We start from the raw sequence: 22,080 nt of genomic DNA, 5'->3' as shown, positions 1-22,080 counted from the left end.
AGGGTGCCCTGGAGGGTTTGTGTGCTGCTCGCTGCCCCCAGGCTGCAGGGGAGCCCCGACCCCAGGAAGGCAGTTTGTGCCCCACGGAGAGAAGGGGACAGGGCTGTCTGCACCCACAGGTGGCAGAGAAGTTTCCTTCCTAGGGGCCCTGGCCAAGCACGGGGGCTGGGCTGATGCCAGGGGCGAGGAGGGGACATGCGTTGGGGTTATCCTTGGGGTTGTCTCGGTGCTCCCTGAGGACATGGAAAGCTCAGGGTGTGGTGTGGGTTTGGGTGGTGCCAGGGCAGGTGGTGGGCAGGGGAAGGCGTGGGCCTGGGGGCACGGGGCTGTGCAGGGTGTGCTGGGCTGGGGAGGAGATGGTGCCCTGGGCAAGGCCTGGGGGCACAGTGTGGAGGTGGACATGGGCATGGGGCTGTTGGAGTGGAAGGAGGTGCCATGGGCTGTGAGATGGTGAATGGCCCAGCAGGGCTGGTGTTGTGCACTCCCAGCCTGCACAGCCCGTGGGGAGAGGAGGGGCTCCCACAGTGGCCCGGGGACAGCGTGGAAGGGGGAGGGCTCCCATGCTGGTGCCTGTGACTCCGTGTGGGAAGGGGGGCTCCCAGACCTGCAGTCTGGGGCTCGGTGCTCTTCTGACTGCTCCCATGTTGGTGTTTGAAGGAGCTGCGGAGGTGAGGCTGGAGGGTGGCAGCTGGCGCTGTGCTGGAAGAGTGGAGGTGAAACAACAGGGCCAGTGGGGGACTGTGTGTGGTTTTTACTTATGGGACATGAGTGATGCTGCAGTGGTTTGTAAGCAGCTGGACTGTGGATCTGCTCTTGAAGCTCATGGGGAAGCACACTTTGGGCCAGGATCTGGCCCCATTTGGATGTTTGGTGTAGAGTGTGATGGCACCGAGTCTGCCCTGTCTGACTGCAGAAACACAGAATGGATTCGAAAGTACTGTGATCACAGTGTGGATGCTGGAGTGACGTGTTCAGGTAAGGGGCCAGCCCATTGCCTACCTTTGTGGCCAGGATGGGGGAAGGGACCTGGCTGCACCCTCAGGGAACAACGGAGGGGTACTGGAGCAGGTCCTGGTGTGGCCAGGCACACTGCCGAGCTGTGACAGTCATTGCTGGTTTCCCTGGTCCCTGAGGAAAGCCCCAGGTGAACTCTCTACTGCCTGGCCTGGGACGTGGCTCAGCCCACCCTCCATCGGAGCCTCTGGCTGGGAGATGAATGCCATGCCCTGCTCCGCAGTCTCCTTTGGTTCCCATCTTTCTCCTCCCATTCAGCCAGGACCTGTCTGGCAGCACCGAGGACCAGGTCTCACCATGGCAGAGGCAGTGCGAGCAGCTCACATGGCCGCCCACAGTCCTGAGGAAAGGCCCAAGGTGGCCGGGGACTTTTGGGTTGTGTCCCCTGGCAGACATGAGTTCCCCAAAGCAGAGGGGCTGCTTAGAGGGGAGGAGTGCTGGGCTGGGGCAGAAGAACAGGGTGGCCCATGGCCACTTCATTCCTCTTCTAGGCTCACCCCATGAGAGCCAGCCCACAGGGAAACAACCCTGTGCAGACAATGTTGACCTGCTGCCCAGCCTCTCCTGCCTACCCCAGCCCCTGCCTGCCCTGTGCCACAGGGGATTTGCCAGCACTTTCTGGTTCTCCTTGGTGCCCGTCCTTGCACTGGGAGCTTGTGTCAACCCAGGGCTGCTCCTTCACCCGCTCTCCTGCCCTCTACCCAGCTGTTGGCAGGGGATGTGCCCACCTGGCAGCATACTCTGGCCCTGGCTGAGGACCCCCTCCCCAGTCAGGTGCTGGAGCTGGGGGCTGGTGAAGACAGCGACAGCAGGTACACCTGCACCGCCTCTGTGCCCTGTCCCCTCTAATAGCAGTGCCCCGATGGCCCAAGAACCACCTGGGAATGGGGTGCATTTCCAGTGGCTCCAAGGGGTTCCTGAGACTGGCTCCGAGCTTGGTGGTGCAGAGCAGGCTGTGGCAGCCATCAGTGCCTCGGCCCACCTCCTTGGGCTCAAGTGCTCTGGGTGCTGCAGTGTCTGGGGCCAGTGCCAGGCAGCCCAGGGTCTGCAGGATGGCACCAGTTTGTATGAGCGGTTCCTGCAGCTGGGAGTTTGGGAGAGGAGGCAGCCCCCGAGAGCCGTGCTAATGCCTGAGGAGCAGCAGGAGGGCTCTGGTGTGTTTGTGCCATCGGCACCCAGTGGGAGCTGCTGGGATGGTTGTGGGGCTCTTTGCCTGCAGCCACTTTGGAGATTAGGTGGTCTGTGGTCAGGTAACTAACTGCCAGAGGCCTCTGGGAACTCACGGGGTCTTTGGTTGCTACAGGATTTGTCCAGCTGGTTGGAGGCGACAGCCCCTGCTCAGGACGAGTGGAGATCCGTGACGGAGACCAGTGGAAAACCATCTGTGACTCAGACTTTGGTCCCAAAGCTGCCATCGTGGTCTGCAGGGAGCTGCAGTGTGGCACAGCCCTGCCTGTCGCTGGGGCAGCTCACTTTGGAGAAGGGGATGGTCCCATCTGGGACAGAGAGCTGCAGTGTGTGGGGAATGAATCCCTTCTTGCTTCCTGCCCCAGGGGATCCCCAAGGGATGAGCCCTGCTCCCATGCAAAGGATGCCGGTGTCACCTGCACACGTAAGGACTCAGGGTGGGGTGTTCAACACGGGGGGTGTGCTAAGGATGGGAGAGCAGGGCAACGACTGTGCTGGAAGGGAGGACAGAAGGGGTGATCATAAAATTATGGGGTGGTTTGGGTTTGAAGGGATCTTTAAAGTTCATCTAGTCCAGCCACCCCTGGAATGAGCAGGGACATCTTCACCTAGATCAGGTTGCTCAGAGCCCCATTAGACCTGACCTTGAATATTTGTCTGCAGCCCTAAAATTGTGCAGAAGGAGGAGAAAGGAAAGGCGTCCATTTGGCCTCTCCTCTACCTCCCGAGGGAGCAAAAGCACAAGTCTGTCCTTTCTCACCCTTCTCTGTTCCCAGAGTTCACAGGGTTCAGGCTGGTGAATGGCAGCACAGCGTGTGAGGGGAGGGTGGAGGTCCAGGTGCTGGGGACCTGGGGCTCCCTCTGTGCCTCCCACTGGGACCTCTTGGACGCCCACGTTCTCTGTCGTCACCTTGACTGCGGGTTTGCCGAGTCCATTCCCAGGCCAGGTCATTTTGGGAGAGCCACCCACCCCTTCTGGAGAGACTCATTTCACTGTGATGGGACTGAAGGCCACCTGGGGCAGTGCCCGGTGACTGCTCTGGGGGCCTTGTGCTCCCATGGGAACGATGCTGCTGTCATTTGCTCAGGTGAGTGCTGCTCAGGGAAAATGCTGCCTTAACTCCATTTGCCCCTTGGGTGTGACGTGGCCACCCAAAGCAGGGGACCCCATGGCAGCGTGAGTGTGAATTTCTCCCTGGAGAAACCCTGGCTTCACCAGCAGTGATCTGGAGAGCTTTGTCTGCTCAGACTGACTGCTCTGATGTGGGAGAGCCGAGTGCTGAATTGGGAGAGGTGTCTCTGGCCCCTGGGGCAGCAGCTCACGCCTCGGGGCCACTGCCAGGCCTGGGCTCCTCTGCTCTTGTGCTGCAGGACAGGTCAAGGACAGGGCTGTGGGGCTCTGCTCCGTGCCTCTGGCTGCAGACAGCCCTGTCCTAGCCCCACAGAGTCCTTCTCAGAGCCCAATCCCACACCCGCAGGGGCTGCTCGGGTGCCCCCAGCAGCAGCGGCAGCAGCAGCAGCAGCAGACCTGGGACATGAGCTGTAGAGCAGGGTTGGGCCCTTGCTTCTAGTCGGCGCAAGTCCCAGACTTGTCCTGTTTGATCGGAAAGGCCCCTCTCGCTCTGCTCCCTGCCAGGGACACAGGCTCCCAGCCCATGATCCCCAGGGATGCAGAGGGGCAGAGATGTGTGTGCCGTGCCCTGTGTCTCAACGGTGTCGGTGTCAGCGCTGAGGTTCGGCAAGGCTTTTCCTGGCACTGCCTGTCCCTGGGCAGCTGCACTGGTTGCTTCTCCCTCCTGTGGGAGCTACCCCATCTGCCTCAGCAGGGACGTGTTGAGTGGCTCTACCCCACCAAAAGCAAAGACAGTGTCTTGCTCAGGGACTGGGAAACAAATCCTGTGGAAACCTGCTCCTGAAGCTCACTGCAGAGGGCTGGGGCCAGGCGGGTGAGCTTCAGGACACTGTGAGGTCCCACAGCTTTGAGAGGCACTGCAGGTTTCTGGGTTCTCTGGTGCTGCTGAGGCTTGGGGCATGGCTGTTCTCCCCAGGCCCAGCTGAATCTGCATCCCTGCGGCTGGTGGGCGGAGGAAGCCGGTGCGACGGACGAGTGGAGATCTTCCAGAATGGGACGTGGGGCAGAGTCCTGGACGACCTGTGGGACGTGCAGGAGGCCAGCGTGGTGTGCCGGCAGCTGCAGTGCGGAGAGGCAGGGACAGCCTACAACCCCCCGAAGCCTCAGAGAGGGACGGGTCCCGTGGGGCTGCGAGGGGTCCGGTGTGCAGGGCACGAGGCCAACCTGGCCCTCTGCAACACCTCCCTGCCCAAGAGTGCACCGGCAGCAGGGGTTGCGGAGGACGTGGGAGTCATTTGCTGGGGTGAGCGGCGCTGCACGGGCCCCCCAGGTGATGGGGTGGGTGGGCAGCCGGCCCCTGACAGCAACTGGGGTTTCTGCCCACTACAGGGAGCCGGAGGGTCCGGCTGGTGAACGGGTCTGGGCGCTGTGCTGGGAGAGTGGAGGTCTACTACCAGGGCATCTGGGGGACTGTCTGTGACGATGGCTGGGACCTGTCTGATGCTGCCGTCGTTTGCCACCAGCTGGGCTGTGGAGGGGCAGTGAAGGCAGTCGGCTCCGCTCAGTTCGGGGAAGGCTCCGGGCAGATCTGGCTGGATGGCGTCAACTGCTCTGGGGCCGAAGCTGCTCTCTGGGACTGCCCTGCCAGGCCCTGGGGGCAGCACGACTGCGGGCACAAAGAGGACGCGGGAGTCATCTGCTCAGGTCTGTGGTGGGAGCTGTAGTGGGAGCCTGGCTCTTGCAGAGGCCAGGACACAAGGACAGACGGGCATGGCCAAGGCTGTCCCTGGCTGGCTCTGAGCTCCTGCCCGAGCATGTCCTGTGGACACCCATGCACGGGTACCGTCAGTCCCACTGCGGGTCCCTGGGGAGCTCAGTCATCCCCAAGGGTTAGCAGGAAGGACAGGGGTGTCTGTCCATCAGGGGCTTCTCTCTGCCCTTGGGTGCAAGGGGGACGTGCTGGCCCTGGCCCTGCCCGGATAAGGGCCTGAGGGGTGCAGATGTGTCCTGGCTCCCACTGCCCCAGACCAGCCTGTTCCCCCTTGGTGCCTTTCCCCCCAGAGTTCGTGGCCCTGAGGCTGGAGAACAGTGATGGCTGCTCTGGGCGCCTGCAGGTTTTCTACAACGGGACATGGGGAAGCATTTGCTCCAACTCGATGACTCTCGCCACGGTGTCTCTGGCATGCAAGGAGCTGGGCTGCGGGGACGGAGGATCCCTGGAAACACAGCTGCCTTATGGAAGGGTGTCTGGCCCTACCTGGCTGGATTACGTGCAGTGTGGGGAGAAAACCAGCTCCTTCTGGCAGTGTTCCTCTGCTCCCTGGAACCCACAGTCATGTGAAGACCTGCGAGAGGAGACCCACATCACCTGTAATGGTAACTCTGAGCCACCTGGGCAGCCCAGTGCCACCCCAGCTCCTGTTCCCTGCTGGGTATGGCCAAACGTAGAGAAAGAGCTTGGAGGGGCTTTTCCTTTCCATGTCAATCCCTTCTGCTGCTGGTGGCAGGAAAGTGATCAAAGCCACACACGTCCAGCAGCAGTTGCCAGCAGCACCTTGGGGAGGCAGAAGCATCTCCAGGTGAGGTCTCAGAAGAGACCAGACAGGGTTCAGGAGAGCCTCCCCTCCACGGACACGCTCCTGCTGCTCTGTTAAACAGGGACCTTTTGGGGCTGAGCAGTCGGGGTCCCCCCACAGTCCTGTGCTTGTCCCCTCAATGACCAGGGTTCAGTTGCTGCCGTGATCGAGATGGCAGAGGGAGGCACAAGCAGAGCTCAGCCCTGCTCTCTTCTGCACGATCTCCCAAACCAGCCCTTTCACCACAGTGTTTCCTTCTTCAGGGACACGCCCAGAAACGCCCTCGATCCCGCTGTCCCCGTGCCCCAACTCCACGAGCTGCACAGGTAGGGAGCTGCTCCTCTGTGGATGCTTCTTGTCTGGCAGGGCTCTGCCTGCTGTCTCCGTGCCACGGGAGGTCTTTGCCTTCTCCAGACAGGGAGAAGATTCGTGCCGTGGGAGGTGAGGACAGGTGCTCGGGCAGAGTGGAGGTCTGGCACCGTGGCTCTTGGGGGACGGTGTGCGACGACTCCTGGGACATGCGGGATGCCGAGGTGGCGTGCAGGCAGCTGGGCTGTGGCCCCGCGGTGTCTGCCCTGCATGAGGCTGCGTTTGGGGAGGGGACGGGCCCCATCTGGCTGGAGCAGGTGGAGTGCCGTGGGACAGAGCCGTCTCTGCAGGACTGCTGGGCCCGGCCTGGGGATGGCGGTGCTTGCCGGCACAAGGAGGACGCTGCTGTGAACTGCTCAGGTGAGTGGCAGGGCTGGGACCCCTTGCTCAGGGGGAAGGCCTTTTGCCCCCTTGGTCCTGGCATGGCCCGTAACCTCCCAAGAGGAAGAACATTTCTGCGGAGTGCAGGAGCCTGGTGCCAAGTGGGGAGCAGCCTCGGTGGAACTGGATGTCTTCTGGCCATTGCCCGTGCGGCCCTGCAGCCCCAGGGATATCCCCTGGGCTGCCTGTGCCATCCTGCCTGCCACCCGGAGCAGAGGCACTGAGCCCTATCCTGCCCTCTCTTTGTAGCACCACAGGAGAGCCAACTTGGGTGGGATGTGCCAGGGACATGCACAGACACACATGTGCTGTGTTGGGGGAGAGGATCCCCGCTACCCGCACACCCACCCTCTCAGCCCAGCTCTCCTTTTCCTCCTCTGCAGCTACACCCAGGACAGCAGCAGTCCCACCCTGAGCAGGTAACTTGTCTTCCCCCGCTCTGCTGGGTATCCCCAGGGCAAGACTGTGACCCACAGCTGGGTGGAAGGGGCTCCTTGCTGGGGTGTGAAACTCCCAGGAGAAGGCACTGGTCTGGTGGTGAGGGGGGTAGGGAAGGTTGTCATTTACTCATCGGGGTAGAAGCTTCTCCATCGCTCATCCCTGGGGCCCTCCACGCCCTTCTGCCTTGTGTGATGGGGGTCAGGAACGGTGCTTTTCCTACCTCACCCAGGCCTGGTGCTGGCCTTTCCATATTCTTGCCCGCACAGATTCCCCCCGGGGCCGTCCGAGTGGCAGCGGGAGAGTCTCAGTGCCCGTCATCATCTGCATCATCCTGGGGGCCCTTCTCTGCCTGCTCCTGGCCCTCCTGGCTGGGCAAGCACTGAGCACCAGGGCTGGGCACAGAGGTTGGTCTTTCCACAGCGGTCCCAGGAGGAGATACCTGTGGGAAGGCCTGCGGGGTGTCAGTGAGGGGCACAGGCAGAGTTGGGGGTAAGAGACCGTGTGCTGCCACCTGTCCCATGCACCACCCCATTGAGTGCCTGGCCGTGGGGCACCAGCAGCAAGGGGTGGAGAGAGCCCAGAGGCGGGGGGAGGTAGTGATGGGGTGAGGAGAGAAATGACAGAGCGGGGCTGGGAGAGATGTGAGCAGGGGGGAGATGGCCAAGGCTGGCAATGCTCTGGGTAGTGCTGGGGAGGACTCTGGGACAAGGGAGATGATGGGAGGAGTGCAGGGCAGAAGGGTCCATCCCCGTGGTGTCAGGCCCCCAGGCTGTCCCCTCTGCCCAGTCCTGACCACCCACTGGCTGCTCTAGACCCGTGGGGCAGATAGGGGAAAGCTCCAGGTGGAAGAAACATGGGAGCTGCTCCAGGGTCAGACAAGGGGTGCATGACCCAGGGGCCAGAGGGGCATGAGCGCTGTCTCCGATGGGATGATGCGAGGGTGACGCTGCCCCAGATAATCTCCACGGCGATGTTGCCCTCACTGGGGATGTGGCAGCTGTGCCTGGACAGTGCAGTGGGGCTGTGCCGTCGGGCCAGTCCTGGGCTGGCCCAAGAAACAGGTTTGGGGCAGCGCAGTGTGATCCCATTGCCCCTCTGCCTGTCCCTCTGCCAGCCCTACCTCTGTCCCCAGGCTCCAGGAGTGCTCAGGAGCCCTTCCCTGAGGCCCTGTACGAGGAGATCGGTTACAGCCCAGTGTGGGAGAAGCAGGCGAGGTTTGGTCACTCAGGTGGGTGTGGGTCCTCCCTGGAGGCACATGTGCAGGACCCTTTCCCCTGGCCCCAACCCCAGGCTGATTCCCTGAAGCCCCCCAGCCCATGGTCCCTGTGACACTGGGGCCACGTGGTCTGTGGGGAGACCATCCAGGTCCTGGGCCTGGAAGGGGAGCTTTCTCCCAAACAAACAGCTTTGCCTGCCCCAGCGGGACATCCCCTCTCTTCCTGCCCCTGCACCCCAAGTGAAACCTGTGGAGTGAGGGAAGGGTCTGTCCTAGGGCAGCTCTGGGAGCACCTTTGAGACAGGGTTTGCCCCAGGGAGGCAGGGTGATTTCCCAGCCCTCCTCCCCACGCAGCCCCAGCTCTGTGGGTCCCCCTTCCCCAGCAGCACTGACCACGAGCCAGGTCAGTGGGGCTCACTTCATAACAGCCACCGTGCATCTCTGCAGGCTCCTATTCAGAAGAGTCCCTGACCCAGCTGCAGCCCTACCCTGGGGTCAGCGAGGAGGAGGATGGTCTGGGCTCAGCACCAGGTAACAGAGGCAAGAAGGAGTTGATCTCCCTGAAGACCTGTGATGGACAGAGGTGTCACTCCGTGTCACTGCTGGAGATGGGGAGGACATGGGGGTCTCCTGTGGTGCTGCCAATACCCGTGTCTCAACCCTGTGTCCCTGCGCATCTTCCCTCTGCTCTGCAGGACGTATCTTCTCACTGTCACCAGCTCCCCTCTCTTTTCAGATGTTCTTGTCCCACCCAGAGGTGACCCAGCGGATGGTTATGATGATGCTGAGGAGGTTTCTGATCCCGTGGAGGATGTTGCCCCTGGGCAGGGAGAGAGGGAAATGCCCAGGGAGCCAGAGGAGGGAGCAGAGCCCAGGGATGCACCTGGAGGTGAGAGAGAAATTTAGCACTGCTGGTTCCTGGGGTGCCACCCCTGGTGCCACCCAAGTCACTGCTGTCCTGAGACCCCAGCCTCCAGTCCCAGGAGTTTTCCTTGGAGTGTCTAGGGGTAGGAGAAGGAGCTGAATGTGGTGAGGAGCAGGGAGGAAGATGATGTACAGACCCCATGGGCCAAACTGCATTGTCCTGCCTTGCTGCTTGCAGGGGCCAGCCTGCGCTCCTGGAGAAGTGCTGGCGTCCCTGGAACTGAAGGAGACACGTGGCCCCTGTCCCTGGGGAGCATGGGCTACGATGATGCTGAAGAGGTGTCTCTGGCACATCCCCCTGAGGACACAATGGCTGTGACACCGGAGCTCTGTGCACAACAGTCCCAGAGCCCCAGGCCATGAAAGCCCATCCCTGCTGTGCAGCTGGGTGCAGCCAGGAGGGAGAAGAGGTCTGTGGAGCTGGGAGAGCCGTGAGCACCAGGGAACCGTGTCCCTTGGCCCATGGGCCACAGAAACCGCCTGGATTTTCCTCTATTTTTATTCCCATTTTTATGCTGTGCATCATCTTTGTTCTCAATAAAAGTCTCTGGGGGCTTTGACCTGGAGCTGGTGCTTGCCTGCCCAAGTGTCAGGGCATCTTCCTGAGGCTGATCAGGAGGAGCAGAGAACAAAGTCATGGAGGTGGGGAAATGGGCATGTCTCAGGGACAGTCTCAGCAGTCTTGGGGTCAGGCTGTGGAGCAGCGAGAGCCCATGGTCCCTGGGGAATAATCCTGCTGACAGAGACATTTCCATCCTACTGGCCACAGGCAGTTTCTAGTCAAAATGGCTCTCTGATAGGTCCCATGATGCACGGCAGTGGGAGCACCCATTTCCTCACTCTAGGGTTTCCCAGCTGTTCTTTGCCCCAGGCAGGGCCTGGGCCATGCTGGTCCCACAGTGCAGAGGCCATGACAGAGCTGCCGATTCAGGGTAAGCCCTGGGCTGTGGCCCCACAGAAGTGAGCCCTGAGGTGGCCGCAGTGCCCTGAACACCCCAGCCAGCCCCAGGGGGGAAGATGGCCCATGGATTACCTCCCACCATGGTTAGGAGGCAGCTCTGCTCCCCACTGCCGCAGCACAGGCTGCAGAGCCGCTTTCTGGGACACACGGGGCTGGGATTCCCTCTCCTCATGCTCTGCCAGGACCCCAGTCTCCATGAGTTGCTCCTGCTGTTATAAACGCTCGTGATAAATTGGAGGAGCCAATTTGTATTAAATAAAAGATCGAATTTATTAGCAAGCGATAAAAGAGCAAAACAGCGCTGGTCGACAGGGGAGACAGTGCTCCGCCACAAGCTTCCACCGAAACTGGGGAAGAGTCTCTTTATTTATACAGTCTTTTAGTCCCTGGTACGTGAAGGCTGGCTGGTATCTTCGGTATCTTGTGCCATCAGTTGTTAGGTGGTCGCAATCTGCCTTCTGGTGGTTGTTGGGATGAAGGCCGAAGTCTTCCTCAGCTGTTCTTTAGGTGACTCTAGTCCCATTCATGCTAATCATCAGTATGTACTTGTCTACTCAACTGGATACTTATGGTCTTAGATAAGTGAAGAATGTCCCTACCTTTACAGGTTTTAGATAAGCGAAGAATGTCCCTACTCCCACATGCGATTTCATGAACAAAGTTAACCTGTTCATTACAATCCCCCCTTTTCTATTTTATCCTGATTTTGTTCATTAAATCGATCTAATGTTGCTTTTGCCTGTCCAAGGATAGGAGTAATTCCTTCATCCTCGATTTGTTCATATTGTTTTCGTAGCAGCATTGTGTGCAGCTTCTAAGTGCCCTTTAACAATAGTGATCAACTTCTTAAAAATGCATGGCCCAAAAGTCAAAAATAAGATCAACAAAATAAGAGGTCCTGCAATAGTTGACAATAGGGTGGTTAACCAGGGTGAATAGTTAAACATAGACTCATACCAGCTCTGTTGTGCTTCCCAGTCTTTCTTCCGTTTTTCTAACCCCTCCCGTAGCTTGGCCATTGTACCTCTTAACTATTCCAGTATGGTCAACATATATACAACACTCCTCCCATAGGGCTGTACATAACCCCCCCTGCTGCATGAACATTAGGTCTAAGCCCCGTCTGCTTTGTAATAATTGTATATTTGCGAGTATTCTCATCAATGGGGCCCCATCCATGGTATGACCTTACTAGGGAACTTAAGTGGGCCGTGAAAGAGGGAGCGCCCGGGGTAATTCTGTTTTGTATGACAGCTGAGTGTTCTAGTTGTATTAGTGACCATTTGAAGGGTTGATGGCTGACATTGCCAGATACCATAGGCCCAACAAGCAAATACCACAGTAACATCATCCAAACACGGATTGCTGGTGGGGTTTCCCAAGGAACACCAATGGGTGTTGATGTCAATTCCCAGTTATCTCTTTGCCAGGGCATACCTGGTCGGGCTCCCAGAGTCCATTCTCGAAGTGTCTGTTTTTCGCCATTACCCACCAATGATCTCACGGTGTACTCACACTCCCTTTTCTGTACGTCTCTGCCTACTTCGCCTACTCTGGTGCCTAGAGCAGCGAGGTTTCTCATCTTCTCGGCAGCAGTCGTACTTCTTAAGGGCGTGTTTTCCACTTGCAAAGCCCTTACGGGATTTAGCTCCTCCCCGGGAACTGTGCAGAATATTTTATATTACCTGGGAAATGACACTAGCAGGATTCAGGGTTATGGGAGCTTCGGGTTGGTTAGGGATTTCCCGTAGCTACCCGCCCCCCCCCAAGGCAGACGTGTTTAGTCCCCTTCTCCTTTGGGTACACTGTGTACAGCCGTCCCTAAATGGGTGGCTGTTCCTGCAGTGTGTCCACCAGCATTCCTTATACAAATTTTATTTAAGAGTAGAAGCTATTCTAGTGATACGTCTAGCTCGCTTTCATGCGAATCTGATAGCACACCGCCTTATAGTTTCAGGCCAATCGTTCTCATATATTTCCTAGGTTTCAGGTACTAATAATTCCCACCCACAAATTAGTCTATTAATTTCCACTCTATTCAATTGGTCTCCATGGGGGAATTGTACTCTCAACACTTCATACAACAATAATGTCTCCTTCTAGAACTACAATACCATTTCTGACCATATTTTACATGGTTACAAGGCACCCAACTCCAATGGTTGTGGTTACGATGTTTTAAACATGGAATCCCGCTAAAATATTCCCGTCACAATAAAAAGGTAAGTACTGAGGAGTTCCTGTTAATTTATACATATATATACCAGCTCCGCCGGTTTAATGAGGTATCCGTTCTGTACGCCAAGGAGTAAGGTTCACCACCTGTAAATTCTCTCCAGGTGATACCTGGAACTAGGTTTTACCGTTCTTCCAAACGGATTCATTCATTCATGCAGTTCCTTCTTCTTCCTTATCACTAGTTTTAAGTCCTCTGAAGTCTTTGCTACTTCCCACTGATCTCTGGGTAAAGGTCCTTTAATTCGCGAGGCGTGCGTCCATCCTCATTCTGCAGTCCGGACAGCAGTTTCTGTGGTAAGTAAAACAAGAAAGGGCCCCTCCCACCTAGGAGTGAGAGAGGATTCTTTCCAGGCTCTGATTAATACCATATCACCTGGCTTTACTGAATGTATGGATATATCTAGGGGTGGCCTCTGTACCACCATTCCCTTCTTCCGCAATCTCTCTCTCTTTTTCATCAGCTGAACAATATAAGGGTTAATACTATCTTCATCTAAAGTAGGGTAATTGGCTGGGCATTGCATATCATAGGGCATGTCATATAACATTTCAAATGGGGATAATCCAGTCTCACTATGTGGTTTAGTTATTTAAAAGTGTCAATGTTAAGCATTTTGTCTAGGGCATCTGTGTTTCAATCATCAATTTAGTCAGTTGTTGTTTGATTGTTTGATTTTTTTTTTTTTTTTTTTTTTTTTACTTTCCCTGAGCTTTGTGGATGTCACGGGGTGTGATATTCCTACTGAATGTCTAATGATTGGCATAATAATTTTAGATGTAAAGTATGTGTCCTGATTAGAGTCAATGTACTGGATTATCCCGTATCTGGGTATTAGGTATTCTAATAAAGTTTTTTTGGTTTGGTTTTTTTTTCTTTTTTTTTTTTTTTACTACCATCTGTGCAGTAGCTCGTGCTACAGGGTAAGCTTCTACCCATTGTGTTAAATGATCTACTATTACTAATAAATATTTTATCCTGCCTACTTTGGGCAACTCAGCGAAATCAACCTGTACCTCCCCAAAAGGTCTGCAAGCCGCTCTTTTTTCTTTCCTGTGGCTGCTTGTCGACCGACTTTTAAAATGTCATGAATGCTACCAGGGCTCAGCACATCTCTGCATATTAGCATTCCACATGTTATATCTCATAAGCAACTCCCCAATAGATACTGTCCCACATTCACCACTGACAAGCCAAGCAGCCCTGTGCATACACAAATCTTCATTCATTCAATAAATTCAATGAAATATTTTCAAAATATGTACAACAACAACCACCAAAATAGTCAACATTTGAAAAAGATGTAGTCAACATTTGAAAAAGATGTTGTTACAAATACCTGCGAGACAACACACAACAGCCACACGAATTGGTCTCTACCTTAATCGCTCACAGTCCTTCTCTAAATCAAACAAGGAGCAAGCAAACAGTTTGAAACAGTTTGTTGTTGGTTTTTTTTTTAACCACTTGAAATGAGCACTACCTTTCAGATAGCTAGCAAAGTCTTCCAATTTTGTCCATAAACACAACCAAGCACGAACACAGGACTGTATAGTGCTTACACTCCCATCAACCTGCCAACAAGAATAGTTCACTGGCAACCCCAAATACTCAGAGGCAAAACACAATTCTCTGGCACAGAGGCTCCACAGCAGAGCAACATACTCTTTTCCCAGAACCACCACATGGGAACACAAAGAAAATTACCATGCTAACTCTAGTGACCCGAGTCCCCAGGGCTGCCCCTCGGGCCTCTCCATCCGACAGACCACTCTCCCTGACTCGGCAATCCAATCTCCCCCTGTCTTCCCACATGCACCACTGCCATCTCTCCTGGCTCTCCCAACGTTCCCAAAACCCTTGTCACCAATTCCCGATGTACAAGATTCCTCTCCTGAGCATCAATCAAACCCCTGTCCTTCCAAATCCTTCCAAAAGTGTGAACTACATATGTATTTTTGTAATCTGTAAATATAGGGGTTTTTTGTTTGTTTGATTCTTTTTTTAAAAATTTTAGGGCCATATATAGGGTATACAGCTCACAAGCCTGAGTTGACCATGATGGGCTTAGAGGTCCTGATTCCACAGGTTTTAGGTTATTGTCTCACTTTAGTCTGGGTCTAAATTACCTTTAAACAGTTATGTTGTAATTTTTCTGATGGTTCTCCAAACAAAATATGCTGGATTGTGAGCAGAGGTTATCTTCAGTTTTAAATTGGGGGAGTCAATCAATATTGCTTCATATTTTGGGATCTGGCAATCTGTTAGCCATTTTTCCACTTTCTGTTGTAAACACTTCTGACATTATGTGCAGTATACACTTTGATCAAGTAACTTAGAACAACACCTCACAGGTTTCTTAATTCCTGCTCAGTCTTGAGCAAGGACTATTCACAAAGAGATAAAGAAGGTTGTTTTTTTTGTTTTGATTTTTTTTTTTTTTTTTTTAAGATCTGTGAGGCTTAATACAGGTGTCTGTGTTAATGTCCTTTTTATTTCTTCTAATTTCTGATCATCTTTTGTAGACCATTTAAGTTGGTTATTAGTTAATTTCTCACATAAGAATTTCACCTTTTCACTGTAGCTTTCAAGTCATGGTCTATAATATCTTAGTAATCTCAATATTTGTCGAATTTCCTTTTTAGTTTGTGGAGGTTTAACAATTTAATAGTGGTTTCTCGGGTTCTTTCTTCAGTTTCTCCCGCTATTAATAGATTGTCTACATATTGTAATAACTTTACCTCTCGGAGTAAAATGAAATCTTAACATTTTCTCTAAAGTTTGTCCAAATAGATTTGGTGACTCTGTGAACCCTTGTGGTAGCACAGTCCATCTCAATTGTCGTTTTCATCAATAGCGATACAGCAGTCACACAGAAAGCCCCCCTCTCTTTGGTTGTTTACATAGTTGACTGCAATTACAGCCTTGCGGCACGAGGAGAGGCGGCGGCCGCTGCCGAGGGGGAGCTGCCCCTGCCGCGGCCGTCGCTGTTGCTGCTGTTGCTGTTGTGGCTGCAACAAAGGACTTCGCCTGCTGCTGCTGCAGCGCCGGCTCCGCTGCGACTGCACGGAGCCGGACCCCTCTCCTTGACTTTGAATGCTTAAGTTTAATTTCAGAATCAAATCCCTTCTTGATAAATTGTATTCTGCCTTAGGGAGCAAAAGTAAATCACTAAGGACTTTAAAAGGTTTCCCTTTTGCTCTTACTACTGACATGTAACTCTTTCCTTTTTCTACAGTAGTAAATAAAATCTCTAAAATAGACTGTATTTCTTCCCAGGTATAAGCATTGGGACCTAGGAATTGATCTAGTTTTTCAGCCACTCTGAGGGGATCATCTGGTAGGGTCCCCATTTCTTTCTTGAATTTTTTTTTTTTACATCTGTGGCATTTAATGGGACTGCCACAAACTCAATGCCTCCTTGATTGTCTCTGAGGGATACTTCTCGTAAGGGATACAAGAAGGCTCCCTTGGATGTGGCGGTTTCACTTTTTGTACATGCAGCCGGAGGTTTTTCTAATTCCGGCGTTGTTGATGATGGAGTCAGGGACATCGGTGTTACTGGTGGAGGTACTACGGCCGCCAAAGGGGGAGCCACCGCAAGAGGTGAATTATTAAAATATGGAGGAGGTAAGTTATCTAGTGGTTTTCATTTATCATCTTTTTCTTTCCCCTTTTTGTTTTTATCTCCTTTTTCCTCAAACTTCTCATAAATATTGAGGTTGGAAAAGGACGTGAAGTCCCAATCCATAATTCTGTATGATCACTTTCCTCCTGATTAAAAGATTCCTTTGAGTTAACATATATTTAAGGCTTGGCAAACCCATTCCTCAAAAGATCCAAAAACAGGCCAAAAGACATGTGGTCTTAAAGGTTTCTTTGGCCATTTAACCATGCAATATTGAATTAATTTTTAATTTACTTTTTCCTTTTCTGGGGCCCCTTTCATTCCAATTTTGAATCATTGTCCCTAGTGGACTTTCTGTTGGTATATCTGGTAATTTGCTCCCTTCTTTCTGGTCCTGGGTTCTCGACTTTGTTTGACCCATCTAGGAATTTTACTGTGGCAATTCCTACAGCCCTTGGTCACCGGTAAGAGTGTCTTGTAGGGGGTTTAGGACCTATCACCCACCCACGAATCCTATAGGAATCGCTTCGGTCCTTCACCAGCCAAGTCCCTCGCAGGAGATTGGAACCGTGGTTAGAAGACCTCCACAATCGCTTTGGAACTAAGTTCCGTCACACACACACACTCTTACACACACGGGCAACCGAATCCCACCCCAACCAAACGGCTCACAATTTATATACTCACCCGCTCCTGGGGTCTTCGTTTGGTCTTTGTGCACGAAATTTAAGGGGTCCTGCAGGTTCTTTTGCTCAGTTATCGTAATTTAGGGGGGTTCGTGGGTCCAGGGTGTGGCGGCGGCACCTCCTCAAGACGGGGCTATCTGGGGATAGGGCGCCTCCCCGCTTCCGAGGCTCTGCACCAAAGAACCTGGATCCGAGTCACGGCACCAAATTTGTTATAAACGCTCGTGACAAATTGGAGGAGCCAATTTGTATTAAATAAAAGATCGAATTTATTAGCAAGCGATAAAAGAGCAAAACAGCGCTGGGCGACAGGGGAGACAGTGCTCCGCCACAAGCTCCCACTGAAACTGGGGAAGAGTCTCTTTATTTATACAGTCTTTTAGTCCCTGGTACGTGAAGGCTGGCTGGTATCTTCGGTATCTTGTGCCATCAGTTGTTAGGTGGTCGCAATCTGCCTTCTGGTGGTTGTTGGGATGAAGGCTGAAGTCTTCCTCAGCTGTTCTTTAGGTAACTCTAGTCCCATTCATGCTAATCATCAGTATGTAATTGTCTACTCAACTGGATACTTATGGTCTTAGATAAGTGAAGAATGTCCCTACCTTTACAGGTTTTAGATAAGCGAAGAATGTCCCTACTCCCACATGCGATTTCATGAACAAAGTTAACCCGTTCATTACAGGGGGGATGGGGGCACCTTTCCCTCAGCGCTGTTGGAGAGCTGGGAGGATGGAGAAAGTATCCCCAAGAGATGTGTGCTGCAGCCAGAAGCCATGGTCCTGTCCCTGGCCTGGAGAAGGGCTCATCTGGGAGGATGCTCACGTGTGCACATTTCCATGGCTGAGGAGATTTTGTGTCCCTCCCCTAAAAGAGGCACTGCTGGGAGCTGAGCCAGGGTTCCTCTCCCTCGGCTGTGGCTTTCACCTGCCCCAGCACCTGTCATAAATTGAGACCACAACAGACTATAATCCAATTAAAATTTATTAATTGTAGCAAGTAGGATAGGAGCAAAGAACAGCGCTGGACGGCAGGGGAGTCTGCGCTCCGCCGACTGCCGTAACTAGCACATTCACACCCCTTGTTTTTATAGTTTTAGTCCTTAGGTTTTTAATTATCTCATACATATTACAGAACTTGAGCTCCTGGTTGGTGCTTGCAATCTTCCCGCAACGTGTGCATTCTTCAGTTTCTCATATCTTCTTTCTCAATCTTTATCTTGTTCTTTTCGCAGGCACAGTTCTTGTTTGACCTATCTTTGTTTCAAGCGTCAGGAACATTTTCTTCACATTCCTCACAATAATCAGTACACCCCCACACATATCAGTAAAATCGTTAGTACATCCTTATTGCTTAACCCGAGGGTTTAATTAACGGCTAATTGTTACAATATAAAGATGAATTAAAATTAACTGGTTTCAGTAACAAAACGTATTTCCCAATTACTCATTCTTAGCTTTGATAAACAATCTTTGCCCCACATTTATCACACACCCATGGGCAGAGAAACCTCTTATGCAGGAACCAGGCGGGGAGAAGGGTTTGACACCTGGGCAGGACCTGGTGCCCAAACTGCTCTCCCTGGTCATCCTGGTGGGTCTCCACACCCCTCTGGCACTTCCCAAAGGGCTCCTGTGCTGCGGGCTGGAAGGTGCATTGGCTTTCTGTGGCAGGGTTCCCTGCAGTGCTGGAGCTCAGTACTGCTGCAGGCAGCAGGATCTGGCCCTAGAGGAGAAACAGGGAGGAGGCGGCTGTCACCAACATCCTCTCCCACTTCAGCATTGCCCCATTCCCTGCCGGGAGCTCCTCCACCCCTGGGGTGATCCTGGGGGGATCTGGGAGAAGCCCAGGCACACACATCCCTCGAGCCCCATACCCCAGAGCCTTCCTGCTGGCAGACCCCATGGGAGAGCAGTGTTCCCAGGGTGAGAACCCCACGGTGATGGGTGACATACATGGGCACTGCAAACACAGCCTCCATCCCCTGGAAAACTCCTGGGGGGGCAAGCTCCAGCCCTGCATCTCAGAGAAGTAAGGTATAAAAGTGAAGTAAAGAAGCGGGGAGTGTTATCTTCTGAACGCGGGATGGTGGGGGCTATGGGCAGTGTAGACGTGTAGACGTGTAGACTCAAGGAGCCCCAAGTGGGGACTGGGGAGAGGAACCCAGCGCCTGTCCTGTGCCACCTCGCTGCCAGCTCTGCCCTCCCACAGGGGTAATATTTCTCCCTTACTCTGGCACCTGGCAGGCATTTTCCTCTTCCTCCTTGGGGAGATGAGCCACAGGCCTGTGTGTGCTTGAGGGGGCAGCACGCCTGAGCTGGAATAGCCTGTTTCATGGCATTTAGGGACCTGAGCAGTCTGGCCCTGCAGGCTGGGTCCATTCTCTGCAGCAAAGCAAGATTGTCCCAAATCTGTGGTTGTTCCTGCAGTTCCTGAGGACCTGCCTGAGGGGGGTCACAGTAAGACCCCAAGTCTCAGCACTGCAGCCCTCATGCTGGGCAGAGCTTGGCTGTTTAAAGCCCATAGGAGAGCAGCCTTATTCCTCTGAGTTTCGGCTCACCAGGGTGCTGGGCACCCTGCACTGAAACTCCATGTCTCATGCCCCATTTTGGTTGTGGGTGTTATTGCCAGGGGAGCAGCCAAGGCACCATCTCCTGGCCCACCCTGCCTGTGCATGGCTGTGGACAGACCTGCGACTCCATGATCCTACCAGCACAGTAGTTATGGAGTATTGACGGAGTCACCAAACACCCCAGGAACAAGAGGTGGGCACCAGCCCCACCAGTGCCACCTCTGCAGGGCTGTGCCTGACCTCAGCAGATCCAAGTTCCCTGAGGTGAGGCTCTGCTCAAGCCAGCGACAATGGTGGAAGGATGGTGGAGGGAAAACTCCAGCTGGGAGTCCCACAGCCCTGCCCATGCTTGTCCAGCCCAGACACCCTTACCTGCTGGCACAGAGTGCTTCCCAGGTGGTATGGGATCTCCACCTGGAGACAGGACAATCTCAGCCCCTTAGCCCTGGAAAGCCACCAGGGCAGTGTGGCTCTGGTCCCAAAGGACACCTAGGCTAGGCCAGCACCCTCACACCACATCTCCCAGTGCAGCCAGAAAGGATTCCTTAGCGTGCTGCTGCTGTCTATCCCCTCCCTGAGGTCTCCTCCCAGGCACACTCTGCTGCCAAGCATTGTCCCTGGATGGTGGGTGGGGTGGGTCTGGGATTCAGGGCAGTGACCTGGGCTCAGGTCCAGCACAGCTGCCTGCTTCTCCTCCAAGAAAGGGCTCAGCAGAGGCAGCCCACACAGCCCTCCCACAGCCCTGCCCACGTCACAGCCAAGACCTGGGTGGGCAGGGCAGGCCCTCAGGGCCTGGGGAGGAGCAGTGCCGGGGAGAGTTAAAATCTGCAGAGAAACGATCACTGACATAGGCCAGTATAGGACAGCCTGTGGTGGGGAAAGCCAAGGGCTTTGGTAGGGCTGGGACCCAGAACTGAGGTCCTTGTTCTCTTGGCTAGGGCTGCTGACTTGTGGGCTGAGTGGTCTCCATGTATGTCAGCCCTGGCATGATTGCCTATGTGAACACCCCCTCCATCTGCTCCCCATCCCTGGATCTGGTGGTGGCAGTGCTGTACTCACTGGTGCCTCCAGTTGTGAACCCTCGCTTCTATAGCATGAGGAACAGGGAGCTCAAAAATGCCCTGAGGAAAGTGATATCACGAACATTTTTCAATACCAGTAAACTTCCAGTCTTTTTCCACAAGTGACTGCCATACTAGGCCCATGCTTTCTTTTATTATCATTGTTGTTATTGGTCTTTGGGGTTTCATGTTCGTAGACCAATACTTGGACTTTCTGTACTTCATGTGAAGCATGGACTTCTTCTGTCTCACCTGGAAGATCATATAAAAATGTGTCTTTGTAACACTGGGTCCAAGCTGACTCCCTCGTAGCATCTCTGTAATGAAAAGGGATCTTCCCTGTGCACTGCCTGATGGTAGGGTTGTTTTTCCAAGCCTTGTGTCAGGAACAGGCCCGAGATACTGCACCTCAAAATGGTTTATTGATCCATGGTTTTAAGGGCAAAAAGCTCATTGTCATCTTGTGACCTGCTAGAGGGGTGGACTTAGGACTCACCTGTTGGTGCCTGGTGACAGTGGAGATGAGGAGTGGTCACTGAGGTACAAACCCAGTCCTTTCCCACATGTGACAGGGCAGAAGACGCCTTCCAGGAGGGGAATCTGTAGCTGCCTGGATATCCCAGGGGATCTCCATGGGCAGCGTGTGCCTGGAGTGTGACTGGAGCTCCACAAAGTGAAAGATTGCCCAGGTGGACTTATGTAAAAGTGTTAATTCCAGGTATTGACAGGGAAAGGAGGACTCTGCAATCACAGGGCAGGCAGTGGGAACCCAGCTGGCACAGGGGAAGGGGGCTGGAGAGATGCAAGAGCTGGCTGAGGAGCTCCAGGGCCAGGACTGTCATGCTGCCCTGGGGCGTGGGGCTGGTGGGGGCAGAGAAGGGGCAAATGCAGTCAGTGTTGGGGATCACCTATCATATGAACACAGAAGAGCCAGAGAGTGAGTGGCCATACAGCCCAACCCTGAGGAAGGACCTTTGCTGCATGGTCACCCCTGTCGTCCTCCAGGTCTCTAGGATACCCAGCTCTGCTGCCATTACTAATACAAAGGGAACCAGTTTCCTACCAACACTCATTACACATCAAGTCCCATAGCTCCTGCCACAGCCAGACTCTCAGCCAAGCCCATTCTCAGACACCTCCACCTAGATCAGGTGCTTGTCTCCACAGATTTTGAAAATCTCCACTGATAGAGATCTCACCAGCTGGCCTGGGTCCTTGCTCCAGTGTTTGGCTCTGAGGGATTTTTCCAAAGCCCTGGCTTTCTCAGCCTCTCCTTGTGCACAATGTGCTTCAGGCCCCAGCCATCCTTCTGGCCTCTGCAACTTTCTCTCCAGTCTGTCAGGGTCTTCCTTGTGCCTGGTGAGCCCAATACTGGACACAGCAGTCCTGCGGTTGCTGTCCTGTAGTGGGTTAGCCTTGCCCAACACCCAGACACCCACCCAGCTGCCCACTCACACCTCCAGCTCAAAAGGACAAAGGGAGAAAATAAGATGGGATAGCTCATGGGTCATAGTAAAGACAGGGAGATCACTTCCTAATTACTGTCACAGGCAAATAAGAGTGCACTTGGGGAAGACCAATTTAATTTATGCCAAGTAAAAAAGGTTTGGATTTAAACAATGACAAAATTATTCAAGTCCATTGCCCTCACACTTTCCCCCAGGCTCAAATTACTCCTTTGTTCCATGTTCTTCTACCTGGGAGATCCCAATGTCAGGGTGAGGTGGGGAAACAGGGGGAAGCAGCTAAAATCTGCAGGGT

General features: G+C 53.8%; 1 protein-coding gene and 1 pseudogene across 1 annotated transcript; both read left to right on the top strand.

Moving 5' to 3' along the window:
* LOC142026102 (olfactory receptor 14A16-like) overlaps positions 1-20,445 on the top strand; it is an 89,007-nt pseudogene extending 68,562 nt beyond the window's left edge.
* Positions 1,877-9,616, top strand: LOC142025962 (antigen WC1.1-like). Its single transcript, XM_075018709.1, is given in 14 exon segments — positions 1,877-2,168; positions 2,282-2,626; positions 2,979-3,290; positions 4,251-4,577; positions 4,664-4,978; positions 5,336-5,650; positions 6,114-6,176; positions 6,265-6,579; positions 6,984-7,019; positions 7,308-7,445; positions 8,174-8,269; positions 8,705-8,788; positions 8,994-9,146; positions 9,360-9,616. Coding segments are annotated over 14 exon segments (3,048 nt in total).
* Positions 20,446-22,080: the final 1,635 nt, after the last annotated feature.

Source organism: Buteo buteo, chromosome 31 (assembly GCF_964188355.1).
Source record: "Buteo buteo chromosome 31, bButBut1.hap1.1, whole genome shotgun sequence".
Lineage (NCBI taxonomy): Eukaryota > Metazoa > Chordata > Aves > Accipitriformes > Accipitridae > Buteo > Buteo buteo.
This window is presented reverse-complemented; position numbering and strand designations above follow the sequence as displayed.